Source organism: Antedon mediterranea, chromosome 3, assembly GCF_964355755.1.
Source record: "Antedon mediterranea chromosome 3, ecAntMedi1.1, whole genome shotgun sequence".
Taxonomy (NCBI): domain Eukaryota; kingdom Metazoa; phylum Echinodermata; class Crinoidea; order Comatulida; family Antedonidae; genus Antedon; species Antedon mediterranea.
Genome location: NC_092672.1, coordinates 353,587 through 380,815, shown reverse-complemented (window position 1 = coordinate 380,815; position 27,229 = coordinate 353,587). Strand labels below are relative to the sequence as shown.

The following is a 27,229-nucleotide window of genomic DNA, read 5'->3' as shown; positions in this document are numbered from 1 at the left end:
TCATAGCATGCAGACCATTAAGGCAAGTCTATGTTTAATGTCATTTTAGCATGCAGACCATTAAGGCAAGTCTATGTTTAATGGCATAGCATGCAGACCATTAAGGCAAGTCTATGTTTAATGTCATAGTATGCAGACCATTAAGGCAAGTCTATGTTTAATGTCATAGCATGCAGACCATTAAGGCAAGTCTATGTTTAATGTCATAGCATGCAGACCATTAAGGCAAGTCTATGTTTAATGACATTTTAGCATGCAGACCATTAAGGCAAGTCTATGTTTAATGTCATTTTTCAACACCAACATCGTTCTATGACTTGTGCGATATTATTTCTTTGACAACGCTAACGTAGACAACAACAATTGTTATTAATTATAAAAGTTCTATTTCAAAATACGTCTATAACATTAGGCCTAATGTTACGATAACATTAGGCCTAATGTTACGGTAACATAAGTATTGTAATTCTTTTAAAACTTTATCGTGTATGTATTGTAATACTGCAATTGTATTTAAAAATAGGTATAGACATACTTTTAACATTTAAATAAGACTGTACTTAAAACTATGGACACCAAGACTGTCATGTGTCCAGGGCCGAATATATTACATAGGAAACATAGATGGATAAACCACTTAACAAACTTTGTTATGAATGTTCTTGCAAAAAGGTAACTAAACAGGGCTTGCTTAAAACTACACAGGCTCTCTGATGGTCCGAAAAATAACACACAATGCTTTAAACATTCTAATTTTGTATCAGAAGAATTCGTTAATTTAAAGAAAATTGTTGACCAGAATTTTTCGTTCTGGATATGCTGACGATGCAGATGTTACATTTATAGTTTTGTTTGTTATGGTCATTATTACTTGTTTGTCGTCTGAATGGATACGATTGTGAACTTTTTTACGTCTGCATATTTTCCAGACGTTTTGACATTCTTCATTTCTGATACAAAATAAATAGAAGATAGCAACGCCCTGGAAAGAGTTTAAAATGCAGAACAAAGTTAGGAATACCACGTTACCAGGGTAGTCGAATGAAAGGAACCCAAACATCCAAGTGAGACCTAAAAGTAGACATATTGCTATAGAATTTGAAACTCGTTTTTTCTTTTCTTTCGGCGATCCTTGATGCTTTCTTGACGGCATTGTACCTACAATGAACAGCTTATAGATAACTCGTGTAAAGATGATACAGTTACAGAGGACGACGGAACAAATCGGAGCCAGTAGAACGCATATGTATTCCAGACGATATGATGTGACGTCATTTGCTATGTAACAGCTGTAAGATAAACATTATGATATTTAATGCTGTAAACAACAAGAAACGATATGATGTGACGTCACTTGCTATGTAACAGCTGTAAGATAAACATTATGATATTAAATGCTGTAAACAACAAGAAACGATATGATGTGACGTCACTTGCTATGTAACAGCTGTAAGATAAACATTATGATATTAAATGCTGTAAACAACAAGAAACGATAAAAGTACAGAAAATGCAAATAAAGATTGATTTAACATATTTGTTGTTTTAGGAAGAAAGTTTCTTAGAGTCATCTTTGCAGAACCATTTAAGTTAAAATAATAATATTTTCATTTATGATTCACTTATGAGAGACATGTAACAATGACATTAGGCCTACTTACTATGCATCGTTTTCATAGAATGATGTTTTCGTAGAATTTCCAAAAGGTCTATATAACTCGATAAGAAGTAAAGCAACCACTATAACAAATGGAGTACCTACATTAATGTAAGAAAAGGAAAATATTATTAGAAGGACGATGAGTACGGTATCACTGTGTACTGTGGGTGAGAAGGACGCATGATTACGGTATCACTGTGTACTGTGGGTGAGAAGGACGATGATTACGGTATCACTGTGTACTGTGGGTGAGAAGGACGATGAGTACGGTATCACTGTGTACTGTGGGTGAGAAGGACGATGATTACGGTATCACTGTGTACTGTGCTGTGGGTGAGGAGGACGATGAGTACGGTATCACTGTGTACTGTGGGTGAGAAGGACGATGATTACGGTATCACTGTGTACTGTGGGTGAGAAGGACGATGATTACGGCATCACTGTGTACTGTGGGTGAGAAGGACGATGAGTACGGTATCACTGTGTACTGTGGGTGAGAAGGACGATGATTACGGTATCACTGTGTACTGTAGGTGAGAGCGACGATGATTACGGAATCACTGTGTACTGCGGGTGAGAAGGACGATGATTACGGTATCACTGTGTACTGTGGGTGAGAAGGACGATGATTACGGTATCACTGTGTACTGTGGGTGAGAAGGACGATGATTACGGTATCACTGTGTACTGTGGGTGAGGAGGACGATGAGTACGGTATCACTGTGTACTGTGGGTGAGAAGGACGATGATTACGGTATCACTGTGTACTGTGGGTGAGAAGGACGATGATTACGGCATCACTGTGTACTGTGGGTGAGAAAGACGATGATTACGGTATCACTGTGTACTGTGGGTGAGAAGGACGATGAGTACGGTATCACTGTGTACTGTGGGTGAGAAGGACGATGATTACGGTATCACTGTGTACTGTAGGTGAGAAGGACGATGATTACGGCATCACTGTGTACTGCGGGTGAGAAGGACGATGATTACGGTATCACTGTGTACTGTGGGTGAGAAGGACGATGATTACGGTATCACTGTGTACTGTGGGTGAGAAGGACGATGATTACGGTATCACTGTGTACTGTAGGTGAGAAGGACGATGATTACGGCATCACTGTGTACTGCGGGTGAGAAGGACGATGATTACGGTATCTCTGTGTACTGTGGGTGAGAAGGACGATGATTATGGTATCATTGTGTACTGTTTAGGTGAGCAGTCATGATTTCTACCATAAATCATATTTGTATAATCACGGGTAATCACATGATCTTTAGAAATGTTTTAAAAAAGTACCTGATTCTTTTTTAGAGAATGAACTATAATAATAAACAAATAAAAGAAAACGCTAATCATACCCCAAGCAAATACTGCTCCCATCCATATAAATGACGATTTCGGCGTGTCAAATACCTTTACAACTAGGTAATACATATTGATAGCTTCCACGGACGTCCAGGCAATAGAGGATAGCAGAAAATAATGGATGAGTACAGCAACCAATTTACATGATGTTGTTCCAGGATCTGGTAGCTCAATACCTAACATGAATATGAGGTACAAACACAGCAAGGATATACACAAGTTTATCATTATGATTTGAGGCGGACGAACACGCAGCTTTCTGTGAAAATAAGTCATGATTGTTATATGAAATATACATTATCAATTTATTTAAATATGTGTGAAAATAGCTAATTTGTACAGAAACAATTGCAGGCAGGCGCTTTTCGTTAAATGTTCAAATATTTCGCTCTTTATCAATCGTCCCTTAATGAATTTATATTAATAATAATTTTTATTAAAATTTACTATATTACATATTGTTGATTTACGTACTGAGCCACTTCAAAAGCAATGTATTAAAAGTATCATTCAGAATGATTTACGTACTGAGCCACTTCAAAAGCAATGTATTAAAAGTATCATTCAGAATAAAGACTGGTATAAAGAAAGAATACGTAATAGAACAAACGAACAGTTATTTCAAATGTACTATCAAACATGCTGATATCATCTTTGATGGATTAGTTTTTAAATAATATGTACTGTTTTCTATGAATTCCGAAATAAAGAGAAATGAAACGAAATAACTTACTTATTAAAAAGAATGGTTACGATAGTTAATGTGAGACAAATGACGGACATTCCACAGCCTATGTATGTTACTAGCTCAAGAAATCGATCGACAGCTGGAACCATATCATTTGGAAACTGTTATGTAAATATAATGTATCAATCGTTTAGAAAGAAAGTTAAAAGAACATTGCTGACATTCATTCATTCATCAGTGCAAAATTACTTCCATTTATCGTCATTTGCATATAAAATGTACATAGAAATTATATTTTTTCTGAGTTACAGTCAAAAACAAAAGTCACATCACTCTCGTACATGACATAGATTGTGTTCTTAATGATTATAGTTAGTATTTACTTACAAACAAAATGGCGAAATTGGTTAAATGTGTACATTGACATGTTATACTGCCTTCGTAGTTGATTTCTGTCAACTTGCAGCCTTTATCTGACCAATCGCCAAGCTCGTTTAAAGATTCGTTCCAAAATACACAGGAAGGTGTTACTGTTGTACTGTTCTGTAATGAACATAATATGCATAATATACTGAGATACAATCTTACAATCTCTTAGGTGCGCAATCTCTTAGGTGCGCAATCTCTTAGGTGCGCAATCTCTTAGGTGCGCAATCTCTTAGGTGCGCAATCTCTTAGGTGCACAATCTATAAAGTTTCTTTTGGTAGGCCTACATTGAATCATCATATACTGTAGTGGATTAAATCTGTTAAATTGTAATGAAAACAATAATTCCACTGTACATACCATTGCCATTCTGTAAACCACAGTAACTGGTTCATCAAATACATTTGGGAGGTTTTCGTCGTAAATAGTAGCTGATAGAACCACGTCTGATATTTGTAAATATTTCATGGTAGACTGGAACAGGTTCGTATTAAATTCAGTGACGAAGCTCACGTTGTTCATAATTCCTAGAACGACAAAATTCAGTATAAAGTAACATTTTCAAAGGGTTGTTCAGTGAATCCCGACCTAGAAGCTGCCCGAAACTACGAGTTACAACGACCATAATAATTTAGTATTGTAACCCAGTCTATTTTAATTTTAGATTAATAATAATACCAACTGTAGTTCAAGTTTGTGTCAAAAATATATTTAAATTCAAAATGAAATGAATTGAAGGGAACAGTGTTAGTTATAAAAAGAAAAAAAAATATACGCTACCAGTTCTGGGAAGCAAAATTGACTTTGGAAGTGTAATAGAATAACGCATAACATTATCATTGTTTCCACAAGTATCATCAACACATATGTCAGAGAATTGATTGTTTACAAAAAACACAACATCTGACTGTAATTCTTTCGGTTCAAAATTAAACGTTGTAATCGAAATGATAGTTTCTTTCTGCGTATAATTCTGGCCATCGGTAGCGGTTGTAGCGATTTGTTGTTCTAAAGATTGAAGGAGCTGTGACGTGGTTGCTTTTTCTAACCCAAAAGGAGAGGAATTAGAAGAAAGAACAGTATTCATTGTTCCAACTACAGCTTCTGTCACCTGTTATGCAAATACAAAGATTGTTTTTATCAGTGCCGATCATAGATGAAGACGAAAACGACAAAAGAAATCATACAATCAAAACTGATGATGTCGACAATAAAGATGTTAATAATTATGGTGATGATGTTGGTTACGTTGATGCTGTGACGAGTATGAGAAGGTAGAGGTGCAGCATGATGATAAATGATGATAATAACGATGACGATAACGATGATGAAGAGGATGATAATTATTATTACGATGATGATGGTAAATGTAAGACAATATTGTTTGCGATACTAACATTTTGATTTGGTGATTTAACTTGCACGATGCTTTCTAGTACATGTGAGATCTCTTTAATTTCAGCCGGTAATAGACCCTCTTCTGTTTTTTCTTTTCTATACGTGAGTTGTTCCAAATCTCTAGCAACATATTCTACATTTTCCTCAGTGATATTCTAATGAATAAATGAAAGCCATCTTTGACATGGTTATATGGCAATAGAGTCAATATTGTTATCCGTTATAATCAAACACTTTCCTTGAAAAAGGTGTTATTCAAATTATGAACGTTTTATGTTATAACTATTCATGTTTCGCTATTAACTTGCACAATACCTTGGATAAATTTGAAATTTCACTTAGAAAATCCATTTCTGTAAATATATAACAAAATAATTATAAATAAATTATTCATAATAATTATGGTAATTATATATTATTATATACGGTAGATTTTGGATGGAATCAAGGCCATTATTTATTTTAAAGTCAAAATAGGAAGATGCTTTCTAGGTGAAAATAGATGTTTTTTGACTGATGTATAAACGTATGGATTTTTGTAACTGATATAATGATCCTGCCTTGTGTTGGACTATCTTTTAAGTTGATTCTGACGTGTACTCTGAAGTGGGACCTAGATCACGTTTTGTCAGAGTAAGAGAGAGAGAAACAATTTTAAAATTAAAGTTTATTTATATTATTTAAAGTCAAATAGTAAGGTATGTGGTACTGAAAATGTCGTTATGTTGTATATCGTAACTATTGTGTCGTACCTTGTGTTCCGTTTGTTCTCGGAGTTACCATTGATTCTGATGTGCCCGCAAAGGTTTGACCTACAAAATAAGAAGGAAAGAGAGGAGCGGCATACTAAGGTTGTACTTAGAAACTGTATTAAGATGTTCTATTATAATTGTTTTGGTATAATGGAATCAGATGATGGTTTTTATTTTACAAAAGAAGATACTTAAGAGCCATTGTCTGTAAGAATCAAAGAAATATCAAAAAAAGTGGCAGACTCAAAAAAATGGATTTCTTTCAAATTTTGCACATGGCTATATATGTGTTGAGAGAAATCAAATATGAAGTATTTTTTATTTCACACGTATATTTCCATGGCAACGGCCAAATTTGTGTTTTTGACAAATTTTGTCTTTTTTTAAGGTTTTTTAAAATGGATATTGGTACTACTTTGATGAACGATATTTTTGTGTTGTTCATTTAATTATAAAAAATAATTAGTGTATGCATAATAACAATGCATTGTGTACCTGTTTCAAATTTTTTTATTTTTTTTTATTTTATATTTTGGGAGATACCATTTATTTAAAAAGGGGTGTTTTTCACTTTTTTTAAATTGTTCAATGCAACTAAACTTTACTTCACCATAACGCCCAAAGTGGTGTATTTTTTTAGCTGATTTATTACAAATAGGTAGTTCTAATGTTTAATAATTGATTTCTAAAATAAAATACTGGGGTAAATTTAAAATCTACAAGCAGTGTTGCGAGAAACATAGGCATTTTTATAAAAAAAAAAACATGGTATATTAGTAAAAACATTTTATTTTCTTTGATTATTTGATTTGAAACTCATTGGTCAGAAAAATTCTTAATGTTTTATATAGTTCTAGTTGTGTTGTGAGAAAAAAAATTAATTTTTAATTATAGATTCTGTAATTCCCAGTTTTAATGTCATTTTATAGGTTATATCCTCTGGAAATTTGAATAAATTATCAGATCGTTGTGAATTTTAATCTTTGCAACAGATTACTCCTCTCTTATTTTGAAGCTCCTCTTTCATTTGTTTACTTCTTTTATTTGCTAACCTAAGCAGATCCCACATGCCCATCCACCACCACTTTCGACTACCACCCCTCCCCCCCCACCCCGACTATAACCACAAAAAGATAAACTGCAACACTTTGGTCGATCATCCACTATAGAGTGTCAAATGCATGCATTCAAGCACCACCCACACTGCCGCTACCATCGCCCCAATGAATAGACGGATTCAAACTCCTCCATCCCACTCCATCCCACCCCTCCCCCTTTCTCCAAGCCCCCACCCACCCCAAGTTAAAAATTGCAATGCAAAAGATAGGACATAAAGTTAAGTTTTTAGACCCTCGCCTTCAACCACCTAACTATTTAAAAGTCCTTGATCCACCACTTTCCCCTCCCCAAAATAGAACCAATCAAAAGTCAATGATATACTCAGGTATGTTAATGCTACATAACAAATATTGAAGCCCTGATTTGAAATTTCATTTCATTTAAGGTCAGCATGTAAAATATCACACTTTATTATTAAATATTGGTTTTAAATTCTATATTTTTTTTACTGTGATGGTTGGATTCATTATTAATTATTAATTAATAATTATCTGATAATTATTTAATTTCCCTTAGTTATGCATAGCAACAGTTACTATGGTAACTAAAAATGAGATATTCTTTAGATTTTGCATATTTATCTCATACAAATTTAAATTTGTAGATTATTAGCAGGCATGCCTTATTTGCATTTTCAAATTACCGTTTCACAAGGTCATATTCGTAAGCACTTTCTTCTGTGATTATTTTTATTCATGAAAACCCCATATTTTATTTACAGCGGCCACCTCCCTTAACGGACGCACTTTGAAAAGCCTGTTTGTTCTTCCTATCTAATTAGTGCATTTGGTGCTTACCGTAAGCAGCTGCGGGCACCTTTTTATACTAAAAATGAGATTTTTTGTAAGCGGCCAATCGAAAAATGTGATACTTATTGCATGGACCTATGAATTAGAGGTGCATGTTTATTGTATTTCTTTATATATTAGCTTTATTTTGAAGAGGTTTTAAAAACATTACTGTGAAGAGATGAGAAAACTACACAGATTTTGACCGACCATTTTTCATATGATAAAAGTTTTTAAAATTTGTCTGAAAATGCTAAAAAATACTAAACCACCTGATTATAAATAATAATAGGCCTACAATTAGCTGGAAAATTGAGACGCTCGTTTCGTTAAGAATATCGTATATAGCCATAATAAGTGATTTTGGCCCTTTATCGGCAGAACCTCCCGTAAGGGGTCACCGCCCGTAAGCGGCCACTTTTCCAGGTCCCGAGGGTGGCCACTTACGGGAGGTTCAACTGTATTTAAAAAAACAATTATCCTTAGTTACGCATAGAAACAGGTTCTAAGATAACATAAATAATACATTTTGACATAACTTGACCCAACAAATGACCCTTTCACAAGGTCAGACATTTTCTGGGATTCAGTAGATAAGCAAATTTGGGAAGTTAGTAAAGCTATGTATTCAATTGTTTGTAGTCATGAAACCCCATATTAAAAATATTGTACTTAGTTACGTATAGAAACAGTTGCTACAATACACTATAGGTAAAACGTTGATGTCATTTTACCTCAATATGTAAATTTTTTTTTTTTTCATGAAACTCCATATTTAAATATCATTTGTTACGTAAACAGGTTTAAGATAACACTAAACGCTTTTTTACCTTTATTCAGATTCGTCAAGACTTTCTTTCTGAGATTATTAGGATTCAGTATTTAAAGTAAATTTGGCAAAAAGTAGAAATGTAAAACTATGTAGAAAAAATGTTTTGTATTTATGAAAAACCCCTTATTTTTTTTAAATGTTCGCATAGAAACAGTTACTATGGTAAAATGTTGACCTCAAAATGAATGAATTTACAAGGTCAAGTTTGTCATTAATGGAATGCAGTAGAAGTCAAATTGGGAAAAATTACAAATGCAATCAATTCTTTGTATTTATAAAAACGCCATTTTTTACGTTTTTTTAAAAATTACTTTCCTTAGTTACACATAGAAATGGTTGCTAAGGTAACACTATAGGTAAAATATAAAAATTGTTGAGAATTGTTATGAACTATCTTGTAAATTTTGATCAAACATTAATAGTTGTAGTAAAGTGGGGACCTGTCCTGTTTTGCATTCTGACCCCTTTTGACCTCAAATGACCTATTTACAAGGTCAGATTTTTTGGGAGGTCTTTGTATCTCTTTACACAAAATAGATTTAAAAATTTATAAAAACCATTGACTCAATTATTTCCAAGTTTAACATTATTTTCCATCAACTAAATATTTCAATGCAAAATACTGTTTTTCTGGCAATTAATTGAAATAAACCTGGCAACACATTCTCCTATTTTATCTAAACTATTCGTATGACTCTAGTAGCATTATGACAAGCCATATATACATTTTATTATTGAATTAGCCATATTTAAATTGTGTTTCATGTGTTTTGTTTGTTGATATTTTGTTATATTTTTTGTATTTTTCGTATTTTCCTGGCAACACAAAACCTATGTACAAAATTTACCCCAGTGTTTTTTTCGTGATTATTGTTGACAAACCTATTGACTATCAAATTAAAAAACCTCATTGATTTAAAAACACCACTTTGGAAGTTATAGGTACGTTTATGAGGTATACTTTTATAAAAAAAATATTTTTTAAAAACACCCCTTTTTAAAATAATGGTATCAACCAAACTCCATTTTGTAATTTATTTTTTTTCTACATTAAATGGAACTCAATACATGTTGTTTATACTGCTATAAACAAAAACTGTATACTGTAAGTATTTTTGGTTAGAATAAGTATACAAGTTTGTACTTTTTCACTATAGAAAATCTGTGAAAAATGGCAAAAACATCAAAATTTGGATAATTGACCGTTGTCATGGCAACGGAGGCTAAAAATTAAAATGAATGTTGTAGATATGCTTTTTATTGAAATGTCTATTCATGGTAAAAAATTGAGAGAAATCCATATTTTTACATCTGCCACCAAATCTTTGATTTTTACAGACAATGGCTCTTAAGTCCTAAGCGTAACTGGTACAATGTGACGTACTCTGTGACGTACTCTGTGTTGTGCTAGTTCTCGAAGTTACCATTGAGTCTGATGATGTGTACACACAAGTTGGATATAATACCAGAGAGAAAGAGACAAAAGTATTTATAAATAGATTATCCTTTGGAATAATTATGCTTAAAGGTCTGCGGTGGATCAGATGTACACATACAGCAACTTCCATCTCCTCTCCTGTCGACGGGTGCGCCAACAGTATTCAATCGTTTATCCATAGCTTATAAACTGTAATATTAATATGATCTATAGCCTTTGGAGGAATAAGGTAATTCCGTCATGCCTATATTTAAAGTCAAATAGTACTTAAGTACCTAATACTTGTATAACTGGTATTGTGTCGTACCTTGTGTTGTGCTAGTTCTCGAAGTTACCATTGATTCTAATGATGTGTACGCAAAAGTTGGACCTATACCAAGTGAGAGAGAAGAGCTATTAATACCAAGATTTACTTTGAAACTGTATTAAAATGATCTATTATAATAGCTTTGGTAAGGAATAATGCCGCTAGCTTTTATGTATTGTGTCGTACCTTGTGTTGCGATAGTTCTCGGAATTACCATTGATTCTGATGATTAGTACGCAGTTGAACCTATACAGTGAGTTTAGGGTGGCGTAGTGGAGAGATAGAGAGAAAGTCAAATGCATAAGTGGGCCTACTACCAGAAAGATATAATAGTACATGTTTATACCTTCCTAGCACTGTAGTAGGATTCTACCACAACTAATAAATATTGTATTTGTTTTAATAAGGCATACTGTACCTTGTGTTGGACTGTTTAGCGGAGTGTCCGAGGTAGGCACCGATTTGGACGTATACACAAAAGTTGGACCTAGACGAAACATATTTATCAGTGGATTGCCTGATATAAAATTGCAATATTCGTACTTAGTAGAGAGAAAGAAGCTCATTGGGAATGTAGGCCTACTTATTCATACTTGACGTGAAGAAGTTTGTGATCATTTTCTATTCGTATCAACTGTGGACGGAATGGATGAGATTGTGACCTACTATTCGTAACTTGGTTTTCTTGACAAATCCTGAGAGCAGGATCCACTGTATAAATTTACAAAATATAAAAACAGATAGTGTAAGTGTTTCAGATATCAAATAATCCACACAACATCACAAACTCATCGGGGGGGGGGGGGAGAGTTACATAAATCCACTGAAAACTAGACCTACATATTTTACAGAGATAATAAACAATATTGTAACTATTTTGTTTTTTAAAGTGAGTGTCCTCTCAAAATAAACTTCGAGTTACGTAGGCCTAATAATAAAACAAAACCCGCTTACATTTAACCACAACGAGGCTTTCGTACTTTCCCTCGTTTGAGGTTTTTATAATTGCTCCATAATTGGTCTGTGGAAAATTTCCGTTAAGATCCGCTCGAATAAGATGATCATGAGCATGCGCACGGACATAAATGTATTGACCAATTACAATCACATCTATTGGATTGGTTAGCTCATTGAGCTGGGTATCATCCAGAATGACGTTCCTCGGTGCCCAGACAGAAGTATCATAATAAAATACGTTATCGTCCTGGCTGACATCGTCCTGGCTGACATCATCGGTGCCATAGAGTCGACCTCCTACATGTATTATTAATTAAAATCAAAGTATAGTCCTACATGAACTAGTCTGAGTTCCAGACGGAGTTAATATTAGTAAACATATAAATATTTTGGCACATATGGCGTTTCATAAGTAGGCTATTGGGGCAAGTCACATAAATTCAAACTTATAAAGATGGCTCCAACAATTTAGACAAGTAAACATTAAAGATGCCTCCAACAATTTAGACAAGTAAACATTAAAGATGCCTCCAACAATTTAGACAAGTAAACATTAAAGATGCCTCCAACAATTTAGACAAGTAAACATTAAAGATGCCTCCAACAATTTAGACATTAAAGTACAATAAAACGAACAATGCAAGATACAAAACGATTTATTGTGTTCCAAACTTTAAAAATAATTAATATGATCGTTAATTATTGTGTTGGTACGGTATACGGTGGAGGATGCTATGCTACTTTTATAGTTGTTAAATATATTCACGATTAGATATTGATAATTTATGGTTAATAGACATAAGTTGTTGTACTTAATCCGTTTACGAAATACTGTACTTATATGAATTTACGCATTTCACCATGTAAAATGACCATGCATGAGTAAGATAAATGTAGGCCTACCATAATGTTGTTATCTTACCATCTAACCCCAAGCCCAAGCCAGTTACGCCTCTACTTGAAAATAAAGTATCATATTTTGAAGTTGAGATTTTAAAACGTGATAAGCCATCCATTGGGTCAGCCATAAAAAGGTACCTATGAAAGTACAATAAAAAATGAATACATACAAGAGAAAATGTTATGATCTGTGCCAATACAGCTATTCTTTTCTTTCGCATATTATGTAGTCCGGTAACAAAGCAGTATACAAATTTACATACATTAAGCGACATACTTCCATCGAGAAAGTGGCAAATACTTACCCTGTTTGACGATCGAACTGTAGGTCAGATACTTTAAGCTGACTAAGTGTAATCAATGTTTGGTGTACCCCTGTTTTTATTCGGTAAACCTGCAATTGTTTTGTAGTATACCCAAAGTAGTAGAGATTACGTTGTACGTCATCAATATCCATTGAAGATGCACCTGCGGAAAACAATGCAATAATTACTTATCGATCAGGGAAAAATTGCAAAAGGCTTCCTACTTTAGGAGTTTTATGAGATACCGATAGTCTATAATGTTTTGACAACTCTTGTAATATGACCACAGTGCTGATTTTGCCATTTACCCCCTAACTGTTATCTGTAGGTCTTATTACCAACACTCTAGAAGGAACCCAACGTACTGTACAACAAGGACCGACCTTCTGTCATGCAAATGTTTTACTATACAAGTAAGCACAAGTGAACGTTTTTCGGTACCGTAGTCATTGGCTCCAAATAGAAAAAACCTTTCAGATAGCGAATGAAATTCCTATCTAAAAAAAGCTGAACGATTAAAAAAAGGTTCTTTTTACCTTTACCCGATGAATTTTTTAAATGCTTAAAAGATTGTTCCCCTCAAACAATGTGGTTGAATATGCCATTTTAATGTCACATAATAGTTATTCACTTTGACCAAAAATTGGATCAGCAAAAAAAAAAATAACCCGAAAAACTGTAATTTAAAGCAGAAAATGTTTTTAATGTTTTTTTATAAGTGAAATCATTCTTTTGTTCGTTTTTTTCTATGGAAGTGAATAACTTTTGCAGATATTATTCGTGTCCATAATATTAAGTGACCCAAAAGTTGTAACAAGTTGTAGCCAATTCAAATTAGCTAGCATACCGGTAAGTAAATTGATAAATTAATTTAAAAAAAAAGTGAACAAGTAACTCACACTCAGAAGAGTCAATATCGTTGAGCTGTTCCACAAGCAGATTCCTCCGATATATTCTAGAATATGTCGCGCTTGAAAAATATATTGAATTGGTAACTTGGTCGTAAGCTAGTCCAATGGGATATTGAGGAACGTTAATAACATTGCTACTAATGTTAAGAGGCTGGTCCTCGGTTTCTAAGCACGAGTACAGTATTCGGTTGTAGTCCCGTTCTGTAGCAAGAACCATATAACCTAAACGTATTAGAAACAAAATAGTGAGTTCTAATAATTCGAGACACAATGTACAATACTGTACGGCAGTAAACCTCGTATGTCCGCTAATATTAGTTCTACTGGGTGATGTCTAGATAGACGGAGTTTTGACTTAATATTAAGAAATAAGAATATAAGAATAAAAAGAAAAATATTTTGGCGTCTCAAACGTATTCTATTTGAGCTCGTAACAAAATCGAAAGCCGATTGATGGACTAACATAAAAAAAAATCCCGTTTTTGATTCGATCTATGTAAGTTTTCTGCTCTAAGTCTAAATAAGAAACATAAATTAACTATTAAGAAGAGTAAGATAAATATGTTACAATAGTTTGCATAATATATTTTCAAAGTAAAATTCAAAATAAATGTCAATACCTGAATCCTCAGCGTTAGTGCAACAGAAAAGGCAGAATAACCACCAAAGTCGGCACACAAGCATCTTGAACCAGGATTACGATGCAAAGGTGTTGCTGTATTACAAACCGTGACGTCTCGCTTAGTTCTTCAATATTTGGTAAATTTACTCGCATTAAAAGTACGTCAAATTAAAATATTATGTGCCCTCAATTGGCACTATACAGTATTAATAATAGACCCACAATATTTTGTCGTCAATTGATAGAAGACGTATAGCTAATACTGGCCTTGTACTCTGGTGCAGCGTGCGTTTATAAGTGATTCCTTAAGTCCATTATTAATTCGTGGTGGCGACCAACATTCGTTGTTTTGTTTGTATTCACTTCACTCAGAGCACAGACGGCAATAGGGTAATTGAAATGTCATGACACGATAATTGCAATATTTAACTACGATTTCGGATAATGAACGCAATCTTACTTGACAACATCGAAATGAAAAGTAGTCCTTAAACACAAATATGGCGTCGGGAAAATTTAAAATTAATAATATATGAAGACATAATACTTCTATATTGCACACATCTGACAAATCTCACAGAGAGCAACTAAAAGAGAAAGTAGTGTGAAATAGTTTTAGGAAACAGATGTGACATACACGACGCAGAGAAATTCACGCGGTATTTGGTTGTGTACGCCTATAATAATTTGGAATGTTAATTACCGCATCACATGATAATAAATTAAAAAGAATCATATGTATAATTTGATACAGTGGACGAGTTGTTGTAATTAGATGTCGAGTCGAAAAGTCATTTTATGCATGCGATAAATGTAAACGATAAATGTAAGCCCGCATGAAAGTCATCATTTTGATCCTTTTTACAATCAATAATATTTATTGATTTCACAAATTATTTACAGACACATACATTTTAAAACAATACGTTCTTTTCATATCGTAATACTGACACTAAAATACGAACTTAAAACTTATTGTGATCCCTTTTATGATAATTTTATCTAGTTAACTGTTTCAAACAAACTAAATTATTAGAATAACTCAACAAATGTCGGCCTTAAAAGTTTTTAATTAAAGTGAGATTAATTATTATTAGACATTGCTAAACGTCTAATAGATTTAATAGTTAATCTCTAGCCTTGTATCCGAAATGAACTTGGATGGTTTGTTTTTTCGTTTAGATGTCCTGTACAATTACAACTTTGGCAGAGAAAATGAAAACAAGGAACTAATGTAATATATAAATATGAAGCTTTGTTAAAAAAACACAATTTAATTTAATTTGCAGCTTATGTTTGTTTTATATTGTATATACTGAATAATTAATACTATAAAAGATGTGCGCCTTATTTCTAATAGTTACGTTTTATGGGATTTCAGATTTATTTGTACAAGTTTACTCGACAAAATAAAAGGAACGAATTCTGAACTGGAAAGTTTTGAAAAGGATTTGAAAAATATTATTTCTTCAACTGAACACATGAAGGAAGCTAAATGATTTCCATTTCCAAACATTTCTAGATTCTGTTAAACTACATATTAGCTTATTTAGTTATTAATTTTTAGAATTGGGCGCTAGTATTTTAGTACTATAATTGTGATCAGAGAAAAACTAAACTTGAATTTGTGTAGATTAGGATTTACGCAGTGTTTACTCACAACACATGGTGTACTTAGACAAGTCACATTTGCATAGCGTTAACAGTACAGGTTTGCGCAGTAAACAATATAATTTATGTTTACATTATGTACAAACAGCAAAAAAGAAAAAACATTAATGGTAAACATTTTAAAAGTTATGTAACATTTTACCATTTTAATCACTGTTGATCCTAACTATAGAAATGAATGTTGCAAAATGAATTTTTAAAAATAAGTTTGAAGTTTGAGTTTTAGCGTTTCCAACAATTTTTTAAAGGTACATTTAACTATGAACGGCCGGGTTTATATGTATCTTTAAAACAGTAATCTGCCCTGCACGTTTTATTTTACACTTATCTGTACATGCTAAGGAGCTGTACTTACGTAAAAAATGTAATATTTCATGAAAAGCAGCATTAGATCTTAGATAATAATTTGGATCTGATTCAGAAAGATTATTACAAAAATGGCAGGTTGCGTATATTAAACTGCCAATTCAACACTATTAGCAATATTGTTATTTTAATCAAAGGGAAGGATAAGATACACATTTTAATGACCTTAACACTAAAATAAGAACAAAAAATAAACGTAATGTTCCTAAATAAAAAATATTCTTATTTCAGCACACATTAAGAACATTATCCCTGAACATGTATAATTTTAAAATACACAATTAATGTAATTACTATTATGTACATTACATATATGTACATAAAATAAAAACATTCATATGTCTTCAATTGGAAATAATAATAGCATTTTAAAACTGATTTTATTTACATTAATGTGCTATATCCACTCATTAAATTAATATTATATAACATGGTCCCTGAACATTACTTGAAACATAATACATTCTTTGTAGTCTTAGAGCACTGTACATATTTTACATAATCTCAAATGTCATTGTATTATAACCTTTCAAAATACAATGTTATCCCATTGGTGTTGAATTCACATACAGAAGACTTACTAGTTAGGATGACTATAACGAGGCATTTAATAAAAAGGCAAATTGCCTTAAAATGTAAATGTGACATGTTTCGAGAAACTATTCTTATCATCAGAACAGTAAACAACGCCTAGAGTGCTTATATACCAATAGGACATATTGTATGTAAATAAGTAAGTAATTAGCATAAGAAGACTTACTGTCGTAAATAAAATAAAAATATCAAATTAACAATATATTAATAATTGATTAATTTTAATAATTAATATATTATTTATATAATATTAATTAAAAACAAAAATTGAATGTTTTACAATATATAATGTATTTTGTTATTTAAAGGTAACTTATTTAATGTTTTTTTATATTGTTATATAATATGGAATGAATTTAATAAATTGGTGGGATAGTTTAGCACATGGACATTACTTCCATTGCTCTCAATACTGTCAATTCTTATGCTATGTCTACATTATCAAACAAGAAAGCGTGATATGCCCAAATATAGTAGTGATATGCCCAAATATGGTAGTGATATGGCATCATCATATCCAATATATGGGCACATCATCATATTTTATTGTCGCATAAAGTTTGATAGTGCAGACATAACTTTACACACACACATAATACTACAGAAGGCAAACTGTATGTAATGCTTAACAACATTTGGTTGCAATAGGTTGGTATCATGATATATTGTTGTTGTCATTTACGTTTTACACACAAGTGTATTCAATTTCTAGTCCATGTTGTATCATGGAGGTACACAATTTTTATACCTCCATGTTGTATGTTTTCAAACTTTTTGCCCAATTATTGATTCAATAATAGCCTACACAACCTTCTGCTAACCTATTTGGGACTTTTTCAAGCACCAAACCTTTTTTATGCTCTCACTCACTCCATCATGCCAATTTACACACTAACTATGCTACACTAATGTTTCTTCTATCTGGTCTATATGTAGCCGGATTACTTCTGCACCTTTCATTATCTTCTTCTGGTGACCTACGAGTGTGACCCCTAACCTTGGAAGGTCACTGTGAGATAGGTGCGCAATCTCATTGAGTTTAAAGTATCCTGCATCAGCAAAGTTTTCTTTGTAACGGCTCATCTTGATACTGTCCAACCAGTCATCCACAGTTTGTATCTTACTTAGCTGAGGTGCTGCATGTGTAAGGCTTTCTCTGCAAACAATATAGTCATAAAGCGTGTTTAATGTTATAGTGTTTTAATATAAATTTGAAGATACAATAAAATATTTTAATTTTTTTATTTTTATTTACAGAAAATAAATCCTATAGATACATAGCACTTATATAAAATGTACCTTCTGGCCTTTGTTGAAAGTGTTGAAGGCATTCGAATCATTCTTTCTAAAATTGAGACAATTGTCGCAAAGGTTGGTCGATGCAGACGATCTTTCTGCCAACAATCCAGCATAAGCTGATGTAGGGCTTCAGGACAATCCATAGGTGGCGGCAGACGATACCCCTTCTCAACTGCTTGAATAACCTTAATAACAAATTATAAATAGATAAAGATAGTCATTTAAAGGTTTTGAATTTTTGAATATTTTAATACTATATATTTATTATATATGAATATAAATATTCCAGATATACAGAAACTAATACATAGGAATACATAGCAAACAAAAATGGTGACAATTATTTCTTATTAAATATGCAATTTTAAACAAATATATTTACTAACGTACATCTTGATTGGACCAATTCCAATATGGCCTTTCACCAAATGATACAACCTCCCACATCAGAATACCATAACTCCAGACATCTGAGGCAGATGTAAACTTTTTATACGAAATAGCTTCTGGTGAAGTCCAACGAATTGGAATCTTTCCTCCTTTCTAAAATTGAAATGTAAATATAATATGGAAACATTGAAGAAATAAATTTTAGCACCAGTATAAGTAACAATAGTTAAGAATGTACTCAATGATTTGATTGAAAGTGTAATTGAACTCTGACCTTAGTTTCATATGCTCCTTCCTCTTTGCTTCGTGACAAACCAAAGTCAGCGACTTTACACACAAGTTTTTCACCAACAAGAATATTACGTGCAGCTAAATCCCGATGTACAAAGTTCATCTCAGCAAGATAGCACATGCCAGATGCTATACCCCGTAGAAGCTGAACAAGTTGCGTTATTGTCAACTGCCCATCATTTTCCTTTTTGAACAAACAAGAACTTATTGTCAATGTCTATAAATCAAGCAGTTCTGGTTTAGAATATATGAATATCTATTACTTTCATTATACTACAATTTAACAAGAAATAAACATTAAAACTCCATCACCATCTGTTCAACAAAACAAAAATATAGAACAATGTTGTGTACACTTACCCTCAGATACTGATCCAAAGCACCATTTTTAATAAACTCTGTGATTATCATTGCTGGACGAGCTAATAAAAAAGTGATAACATGATGTATTCAATTTTAAAAAGTAAACAAATTGTAGATTATCTAAAGCTCTGTCTACACTCTCAAACTTTATGTAACAGCAAAAATGTGATGTGCCCATATATGGACATGATGATGTCATATCACTACCATATTTAAGCATATCACTACCATATATGGGCACATCACACTTTTTTTTGATAGTGCAGACAAAGCTTAATAATAAAAATCATAAAGATTACTCACTTTTGGTGACAACACCCATGAGACGTATAACATTAGGATGATCAAACTGGCCCATAATGGATGCTTCTGTGAGAAAGTCAATCTTATCACTTTCTGAAACACCTGGCTTAAGTGTTTTCACTGCCACTTTACGAGTTGTACTGTCAGGCATTCTCAGGTAACCACTACATACATCACCAAATTCACCTGAAACAAACAAAGTATTTCAAAATTAAACAATTGACACATAAATGACATTCATGATTCTGTGTTATGTGAAATAATTTTCAAATGTTTTCCTCTGATGAATTGTACTTGATGATGGGTACATCTGAGAATACATCTGACCGATTGACTTAGCTCCCTGACGCAACACCTGCAGCACTTACTCACAAGAAATAAAATGGTGAGGTGGTCGCAAAAAAGGCAACAATCTCTGTTCAAGCCACTAGGTTATCAAAGTGAAAAAGTGGTCAGGTTGAAACCTTACTAACAAAGTCCCGATTCAGAATCCGAATAAGAATCTTGTTTCAGCAGAATTGTTTTGATGAGAAAACTAAGATTTCTGTGCAGCCTATACATATTGCATTCTAGCAGGAGTTTCATAAATCATATGTGACAACTTACCACCTCCAATCACCTCTACAATACTAATTTTAGATGCTTCAATTTCAGTGGCAAAGTCTTGTACAGCTAAGTCTGGGTCACTGTATGTTTTTGGATCAATGTATGTTCTTGGCCCATTCATCTTTGGTAAAATAACTGCAATTAAAATAGTATCAAATTTAATAAAAAGCTGTAAAGTAAAATGTTTAAATATATCAACATTTACTTTGAAAGTTGAAAACATTTTGATGTTTTACCTTCTCCATTTGTATAAACCAACCCTTCTGTCAATGCAGGCATTTCTTTTTGTCTGTTGAAAAACAAAACAAATTTAGGTAAACATGATTTTCAAACATTTTTTTGCAGTGGAAGGGATTAATAGGCTTTAATAAAGAAAACCATATAAAAGATGAGTCATCCACAGTGTATTAAGAAATGAATGTTTTACATTTCACTATCTAGCACACTGTCAACATTTGAATGATTCCCTTGAAACAAATTCTGATATATTACATTTTTAGAAAGATGCTGTGAGGAAGGAATGTAAGATTTATTGGTATGATCCAAGGATTAGGGGTTAGGATTAGGGGTTAGGATTAGGGGTTAGGATTAGGGGTTAGGGTAGAGTTAATGAAAATATTAACACAATGATGCAATTGTAGGTGAATTTAATTTAGATGATTTAGATAAAGTATCGAAACAAAAACTGCGTTAGTACATTTTGTAATACTCAAAATTACTACTGTAACTGTATGTTTTGAATTTAAGTGATACATTACTCATCAAAGGAATAAATCTTGTCAAAAATGGTATTAGCTAATTTTGTTTACGACACCTTAATGCCTCTTTACATATTACCATATCACATTTCTCAAATTACTTAAAAACGTAATGAAAATGTTAACAAATATGTCATTAGAAATCCAGCCTTTAGCAATGGCTAAATATGTCTCGTTTTTTAAATAATAGCTGGCAGCAAGATGCCAATCACAAAATTGACTTGAATCCATGTGTTTGACAGTTAATATGTATTCTAGACGTATCTCTGTTGTAGTTGTTATGCAACAGCACTGTTTAAATTTGAATGAGGATTCACGGATGATGTATTGGGTCCAACTATAGAATGTAAATCAAAAGCAGTCTGACCAATACTGCATTTATTAGCAGAAGTCATTCTAGAATTCAAGTGTCTTCGAGTTTCAGTTTCAATTATTAATGATACTACTTTGATTTAATTCAGACTTATTAATAATATTAGTCTTGTATAAACCTAATACAATAAAGCGCTTTACACACAAAAATGATCAATACAATATCTTAAAATAACCAAAAAAGGAAGAAGAGCTGAGGAACCATTTACACCGCTCTGTTCTTCAGCACTTTAAAGCTTAACTTTATATTCATTTAAAGTTCTGTTAAGTGTTCTCATTCTAAACTTTCAATATGTTTTATCTATTTGTTCACTATCTTTATCAAAGTGGATCACAGATATACTACATACATTATTCAGCAGAAACATTAACAAGGTAAAAAACATTACAAAGAAAATATAATATTAAACAATAAAAATGTTCCAATTATTACTAGAAGAAGAGGAGCTATTAAACGTCGATATTCAACTATGCATATATCTACTATTAAAGCATAAGTTGATATACTATAGGAATCATAAATAACTAATGTGACATATTACAAGTCAAATCTGAATCAAAGACACTTTTTAGCTATTAATAAACCCCCAGGGTATGCTTACCAGACAATAGCAATAAAATGCCTTAGTTATATCTTACTGTTACATGTTGAAACAAATTATAATTCTTTTAAGACTGGGAATAATAGGTGGATGGGGAGATTGGATGTTTCTAACATCTAGCCGCAATCATCATTTCAACATTTAATTTCTTTTGGATGAGAAGAATTTACCGAAAGAAGCTATAAAATTGGTTTCACTTGATAAAGAGTACAGTATAATAAATAAAAAAGGCACACATATTCTTTTTTTAAACTCAACTAGAAGCTATTAAAAGCATTATGACCAAACAATGATTCACAATTTTCATTTTTTCATTATCAACTGTTTTGTGTTTTTGCTTCCAATTTTATTGAAATTGCTTACAGTAGATTCATAAAAATATTTTCTTAAAACTATGAAAATCCTGAAATAATATTAAACTTATTTTTTCAATTAAAACAAATACTTTATTTAAAACATGATTTTTTAGAATACAAACTCATTAGAAATGTGTTCGATATCAAATTACGTCTGACGCTAACAATGCTCGTAAAAACTTCACGGCATATTTAGCAATTAATAAGTCAAATTTGATTAACCAATTTTTCATCTATTGACTAATACAATTATAATCATTAAATAATGATAATTGCTTTAATAATTAAATAAATGAAAAATATCATTTATTCGTCATTTAAAATCGATGTTGTAAAATATGAGTTCATAAAATAATGAATAATTAACATGTTTTATATAATCTATCATTACTATCAATAATTAACTTATTATGTTCTTTCTAGCAAAGTCACTTAAACATTCAACATTTCTTTCTTTGTTTTATCATACGCCTACTGCATGATTAAACTTTTATTAAAAAGCAAAAAAAAAAAGTTCTTTGTTTCATGTTACTAATCAGCTAAATTTACATATTTATCTGTGTAATTTGTGAAAAAAAAGTTGATTAGGATTTCTAATCTATGAGTCATAAGGCAATGAAGTTGATCAAAGTTAACTTGTCATAGTCATCTGATTCTCATGACTTTATTCAGTGTAATTATTTATGGAAATCTTGTCACATAAAGTTAAAGTTCTGGTTGAGATAACTACTAATTTTAAGACATAATGTTATGAGTTCAAGGTCTAAGGAGTATATGAAGTAAAAAACCTATTCAATAATGAGTTAGAAAATGAGTGTATAGCTGCCAAATTTTGTCTCCTAATAAGTTCTAGATGGTTATCTCTACCATGTCTCGAAAAGAAATGATGATGGCTGTGTGTTGGGATGCTCCTACTTGAGGGCATGGTTTATGGAATGTACCATTCTCTGATAGGGGTTTTTAATAAAATTGTACATATTCGAGTTTTAGTTCTCTTCTCGGAGAGAATAGGCTAATGTTGGTTTATCCAGTTAAGCAAGGTACGAAATAGACTGTATCTTGGTGAATGAATGTAAGACTTATCACTCATGAAAAAGTAATGTTTGTTGTTAAGATGTTTTGACCTTTTAATAATTAAAAAAGAAAGTTATGTTGAGATAATGAGATAATATTGCAATAACACATAGATTTAGTATTATTCAATATCTTATATTTCATATAAGGATTGAATAATTTAATGGAAAATTATATAATGATTCTAAAAAGACAGTAATGATTATAAATTGCGTTAATGGTTAATTTCCCCAAGCAGGTTTAGCAATTATTACCATCAGATAATATTTTTAAGGTGAAACAAATTATGCGCTATACAGATTATGAATTTCAAATAAAAAGCAAACCAATTTGAAAAAATCTATAAAACATTAGAATGTTGACAGAAATGAAGAAAATGCTGACACCTAGATAATATTCTGCTCACTTTAAAATATATATAAAACAAAGAAGTCCTTGAAGCTAAACCTCTATGAGTAATTGACATTTATAGGAAAAAGGGGCATAAGAAAAAAAACTGTTTTCATGCAGAAATATTCATCTCATGCAAAACATTAAACACATTGAATCCCATCCTCCTCCTAAAAAACAAAAATTAATAAAACTCAAATTAAAAACCAAACATATGCACAAACTAAACATTTTTTAATGTACCTCATTGCACAATATGACATTATTGGGTTAATTGAGTAGTGATGTCCTTGTTTCAGAACAGGATTATAATAAATGTTTCAAAATCTACCCGTAAATTAGAAAAAAAATTGAAATTTGCTGGTATTTGGTATTACTTTATAAATTTATTTTTGGCTTTATGAAAATTCTGTCAAAAGGGAGAAGACAGTATTATATAGTATTATATTTTAAAATGTAATTAAGTATTTTAAATTATAAATAATTTCATTCTAAAATATTAAATGATTATTAATATTTCTAGTAGTTTATAGTGACCATTTTTTGAGTTATACAATTAATATTATATTAAATGACAATATAAGTTAATTCACAAAACGTTCACCATGATATATAAATAATAATATTACCACTACTATAAGTATTGGTTTACTTTAGAAAATAAAATGTCTAGCATAAGAATGCCAAAAGTAAAAGCAAAATAAGTACTGTAGTAAGCTGAAAATCCCATATTTGGTGAGTGTACCAACTTTAATTTTATTTTAGATGATTTGCTGTATAAACTAATAGTATGATTGGCATACAAAAATAATGAATAGGACTACATATGAAATGAAACATTTCAATATTCATTATGAATGAGCAAAAATGGGAATTTCAGCTTGAATACAAAAAATGTGTGAATAAACTGAAAAGAAAACTAAAAGTTAAGAACGCAAATAAAATGATGAGACTAAAGTGGTACAAGCTTGCAGTCTCTGTTGGCTGACCTGCCACACATTTGATAGATTTTGAATTTCACAAATTTGATGATAAAACATTTAACGATAGACAAACCATCAAACTGATGATTTTAAAATATTAGTTTTATCTTATTTTTAAATCTGCAGATCGTTGCAAATGATTTTCATCAAATAAAAAATAATGATCATATAATTGAGAAGATAGAAACCAGGTTAGGTATTTTGTAAACCTGAAGAAACCAGGCTACTAGTTTGGTTCTCACTAGAGACGTAACGCAACGCAAGTGATTTGACCAATCACAATCACAAAATATTTAAACTGTCGCCTGTCATTGGTCAACACGCTTCTTGTGTTGCATCTACATTCTTGCGTTGCTTCTCTAGTGGGAACCAGGCTTTAGTGCAACAACAGTTACTGCCAACAAGCTTGTATTGTAAAAAAAAAGTGTATGGATGAAAACAACAGAAGGAGCCAAAACATGTCAATATATGTTTACCCATGCTCTCCTGGGATCATCTGTTGGTATATGTACACAGGCTCCTTCACTTTCCTCCTAATTGTGATCAACAAATATCACACACAGATTAAAATACATTCTGTTTATGTTTGTACAGTTAGTGTGGAAGATGAATAAAAAAGATTTTAAAGGAGAAAGTATTAAGAAATTAAATTGTAGCAGAAACTACATGTACTTGTCATGTCAGTACAGCAAATAGAAAATGCTATACAGTTGCACATTATCCATCGTCTCAAAGCCATGTTTTGACATCATTCAAAAACTATAAAGCTTTGAATTGTTAAATGAAAATATGCTGCAATAACTCAATTCTATTAAATTAGCAGAGATATATTATAAAACAAGAGAGTCAACCACAGCAAAATCACACCTAAAAAGCGAGACACCATGTGGAAGGACAACCGATTACTATATTAAATCTGAGACACCATGTGGAAGGACAACCGATTACTATATTAAATCTGTATTAAAAAAAAATATTTTCTGAATTATGTGGTTCTCTATACTATTTTAGGTTATATGAAATGTCGCCTATTTTCCTCTCTAGTAGTTTAATAATATCTCTATGTTCTAAAATGACAGTACTTACTTTTTATAGAACACTAGGATAATGACACTGGCACATAACACCATGATAACCAACACTGCAGAAACACCACCAGCTAGAAGAGCTATGGTCACTGGGTCATCCTCACCAAGACCTGATAATTTATATAATTATTTATATTACATATAAAAACATTATTGTAACACATACAAATGGTAGAGCTTTAACTTAGCTGTAATTGTTACCAATAAATTATTAAATGTGTGCTTATTTTTTTTCTTGGACTGCTTTAAATAAATGTGAATGAAATAAAAGAAATAATAATATGGCTGTAAAATCAAAAATAGAAGTAACATAATTAATATATACAGTAGACTTTCTGAAATTATAATCAGAGGAAATTCTGTCTAGCAGAAATATAAATTGAAGGTTTCATATTGATTTTGTTTAAATAATTATATTTCTATCTGTGAATCAATGGAAATATCATAAGCTTGTTTAAACATGAACAGTGTACTGAAATCAAGGCATATGTTGATAAGGAATTATTTGGCGACGAAATGGTCAAAATGGTAAAAACGTTTCCAAATGTATGAAAGACAGAGAGGTAAACTACAAGGTTCATCCTGCCAACCTCGGTTAGAAACAAGAATTGACATGGCGATTACTCATTTTCCCAATGCATATTCTAACTACTCTGTCGTGAGATGTACCCTAGGGATGTGAATCTGAGGATGGATAACAGCCCTGGGGATATGTAAACAGGTACAGAAGGGATGCATAACAACACACAACATGCATACTAAAGAGTTATTAGACTGCAGGGAGTGTCTATCAAATCATGCCCAGAGGGTTACAAGTAGTTATCATTGGTGCTCTAAGTGTAATAAATATCAGCAACCAAAAACAATATCATTTTATGACAGTTTTCACAATTTTTATCATCATTATTTTTTTCTTGCCTTTGTCATAATTAAATTTGAAATATGGTATTTTGTTGCAAATATTTTAGAATATGTGTGTGTACGATAATTTTCACATTTTTCATGAAAACATTTGAATTATAAAACTATGATTTGAAAAAATATTTCTGTATATTTTTATATTTAAAGTTGTCGAAATTCACAAATAGTGAATCATCGCTTTGGATAACGTTTTTTTTTAACTAGGTGGTAAAAATATTCTACAATCCAAGACTCTGATTTAACAATGATACTGCTAATGATTTAGTATGACATCCAATAAAAAACATATCTATGTATGGTTTTAAACGTGTTAAAAACAGTAAATACTT

General features: G+C 31.8%; 1 protein-coding gene across 2 annotated transcripts in view; it reads right to left on the bottom strand.

Moving 5' to 3' along the window:
* Positions 1-15,310: 15,310 nt before the first annotated feature.
* Positions 15,311-27,229, bottom strand: part of LOC140044394 (ephrin type-B receptor 1-B-like) — a 75,397-nt gene continuing 63,478 nt past the window's right edge. The window contains exons 8-17 of one of the 2 annotated variants that reach the window (XM_072088877.1): positions 25,978-26,089; positions 25,368-25,424; positions 20,593-20,645; positions 20,357-20,491; positions 19,751-19,936; positions 19,445-19,506; positions 19,068-19,268; positions 18,794-18,946; positions 18,404-18,588; positions 15,311-18,260 (exon numbers count right to left, since the gene is read on the bottom strand). In XM_072088877.1, coding sequence (XP_071944978.1) covers positions 18,005-18,260; positions 18,404-18,588; positions 18,794-18,946; positions 19,068-19,268; positions 19,445-19,506; positions 19,751-19,936; positions 20,357-20,491; positions 20,593-20,645; positions 25,368-25,424; positions 25,978-26,089 — 1,400 coding nt within the window. In that variant the 3' untranslated portion in view covers positions 15,311-18,004. The remainder of the gene's footprint in view (positions 18,261-18,403; positions 18,589-18,793; positions 18,947-19,067; positions 19,269-19,444; positions 19,507-19,750; positions 19,937-20,356; positions 20,492-20,592; positions 20,646-25,367; positions 25,425-25,977; positions 26,090-27,229) is intronic. The other variant, XM_072088878.1, reaches the window with a different exon arrangement.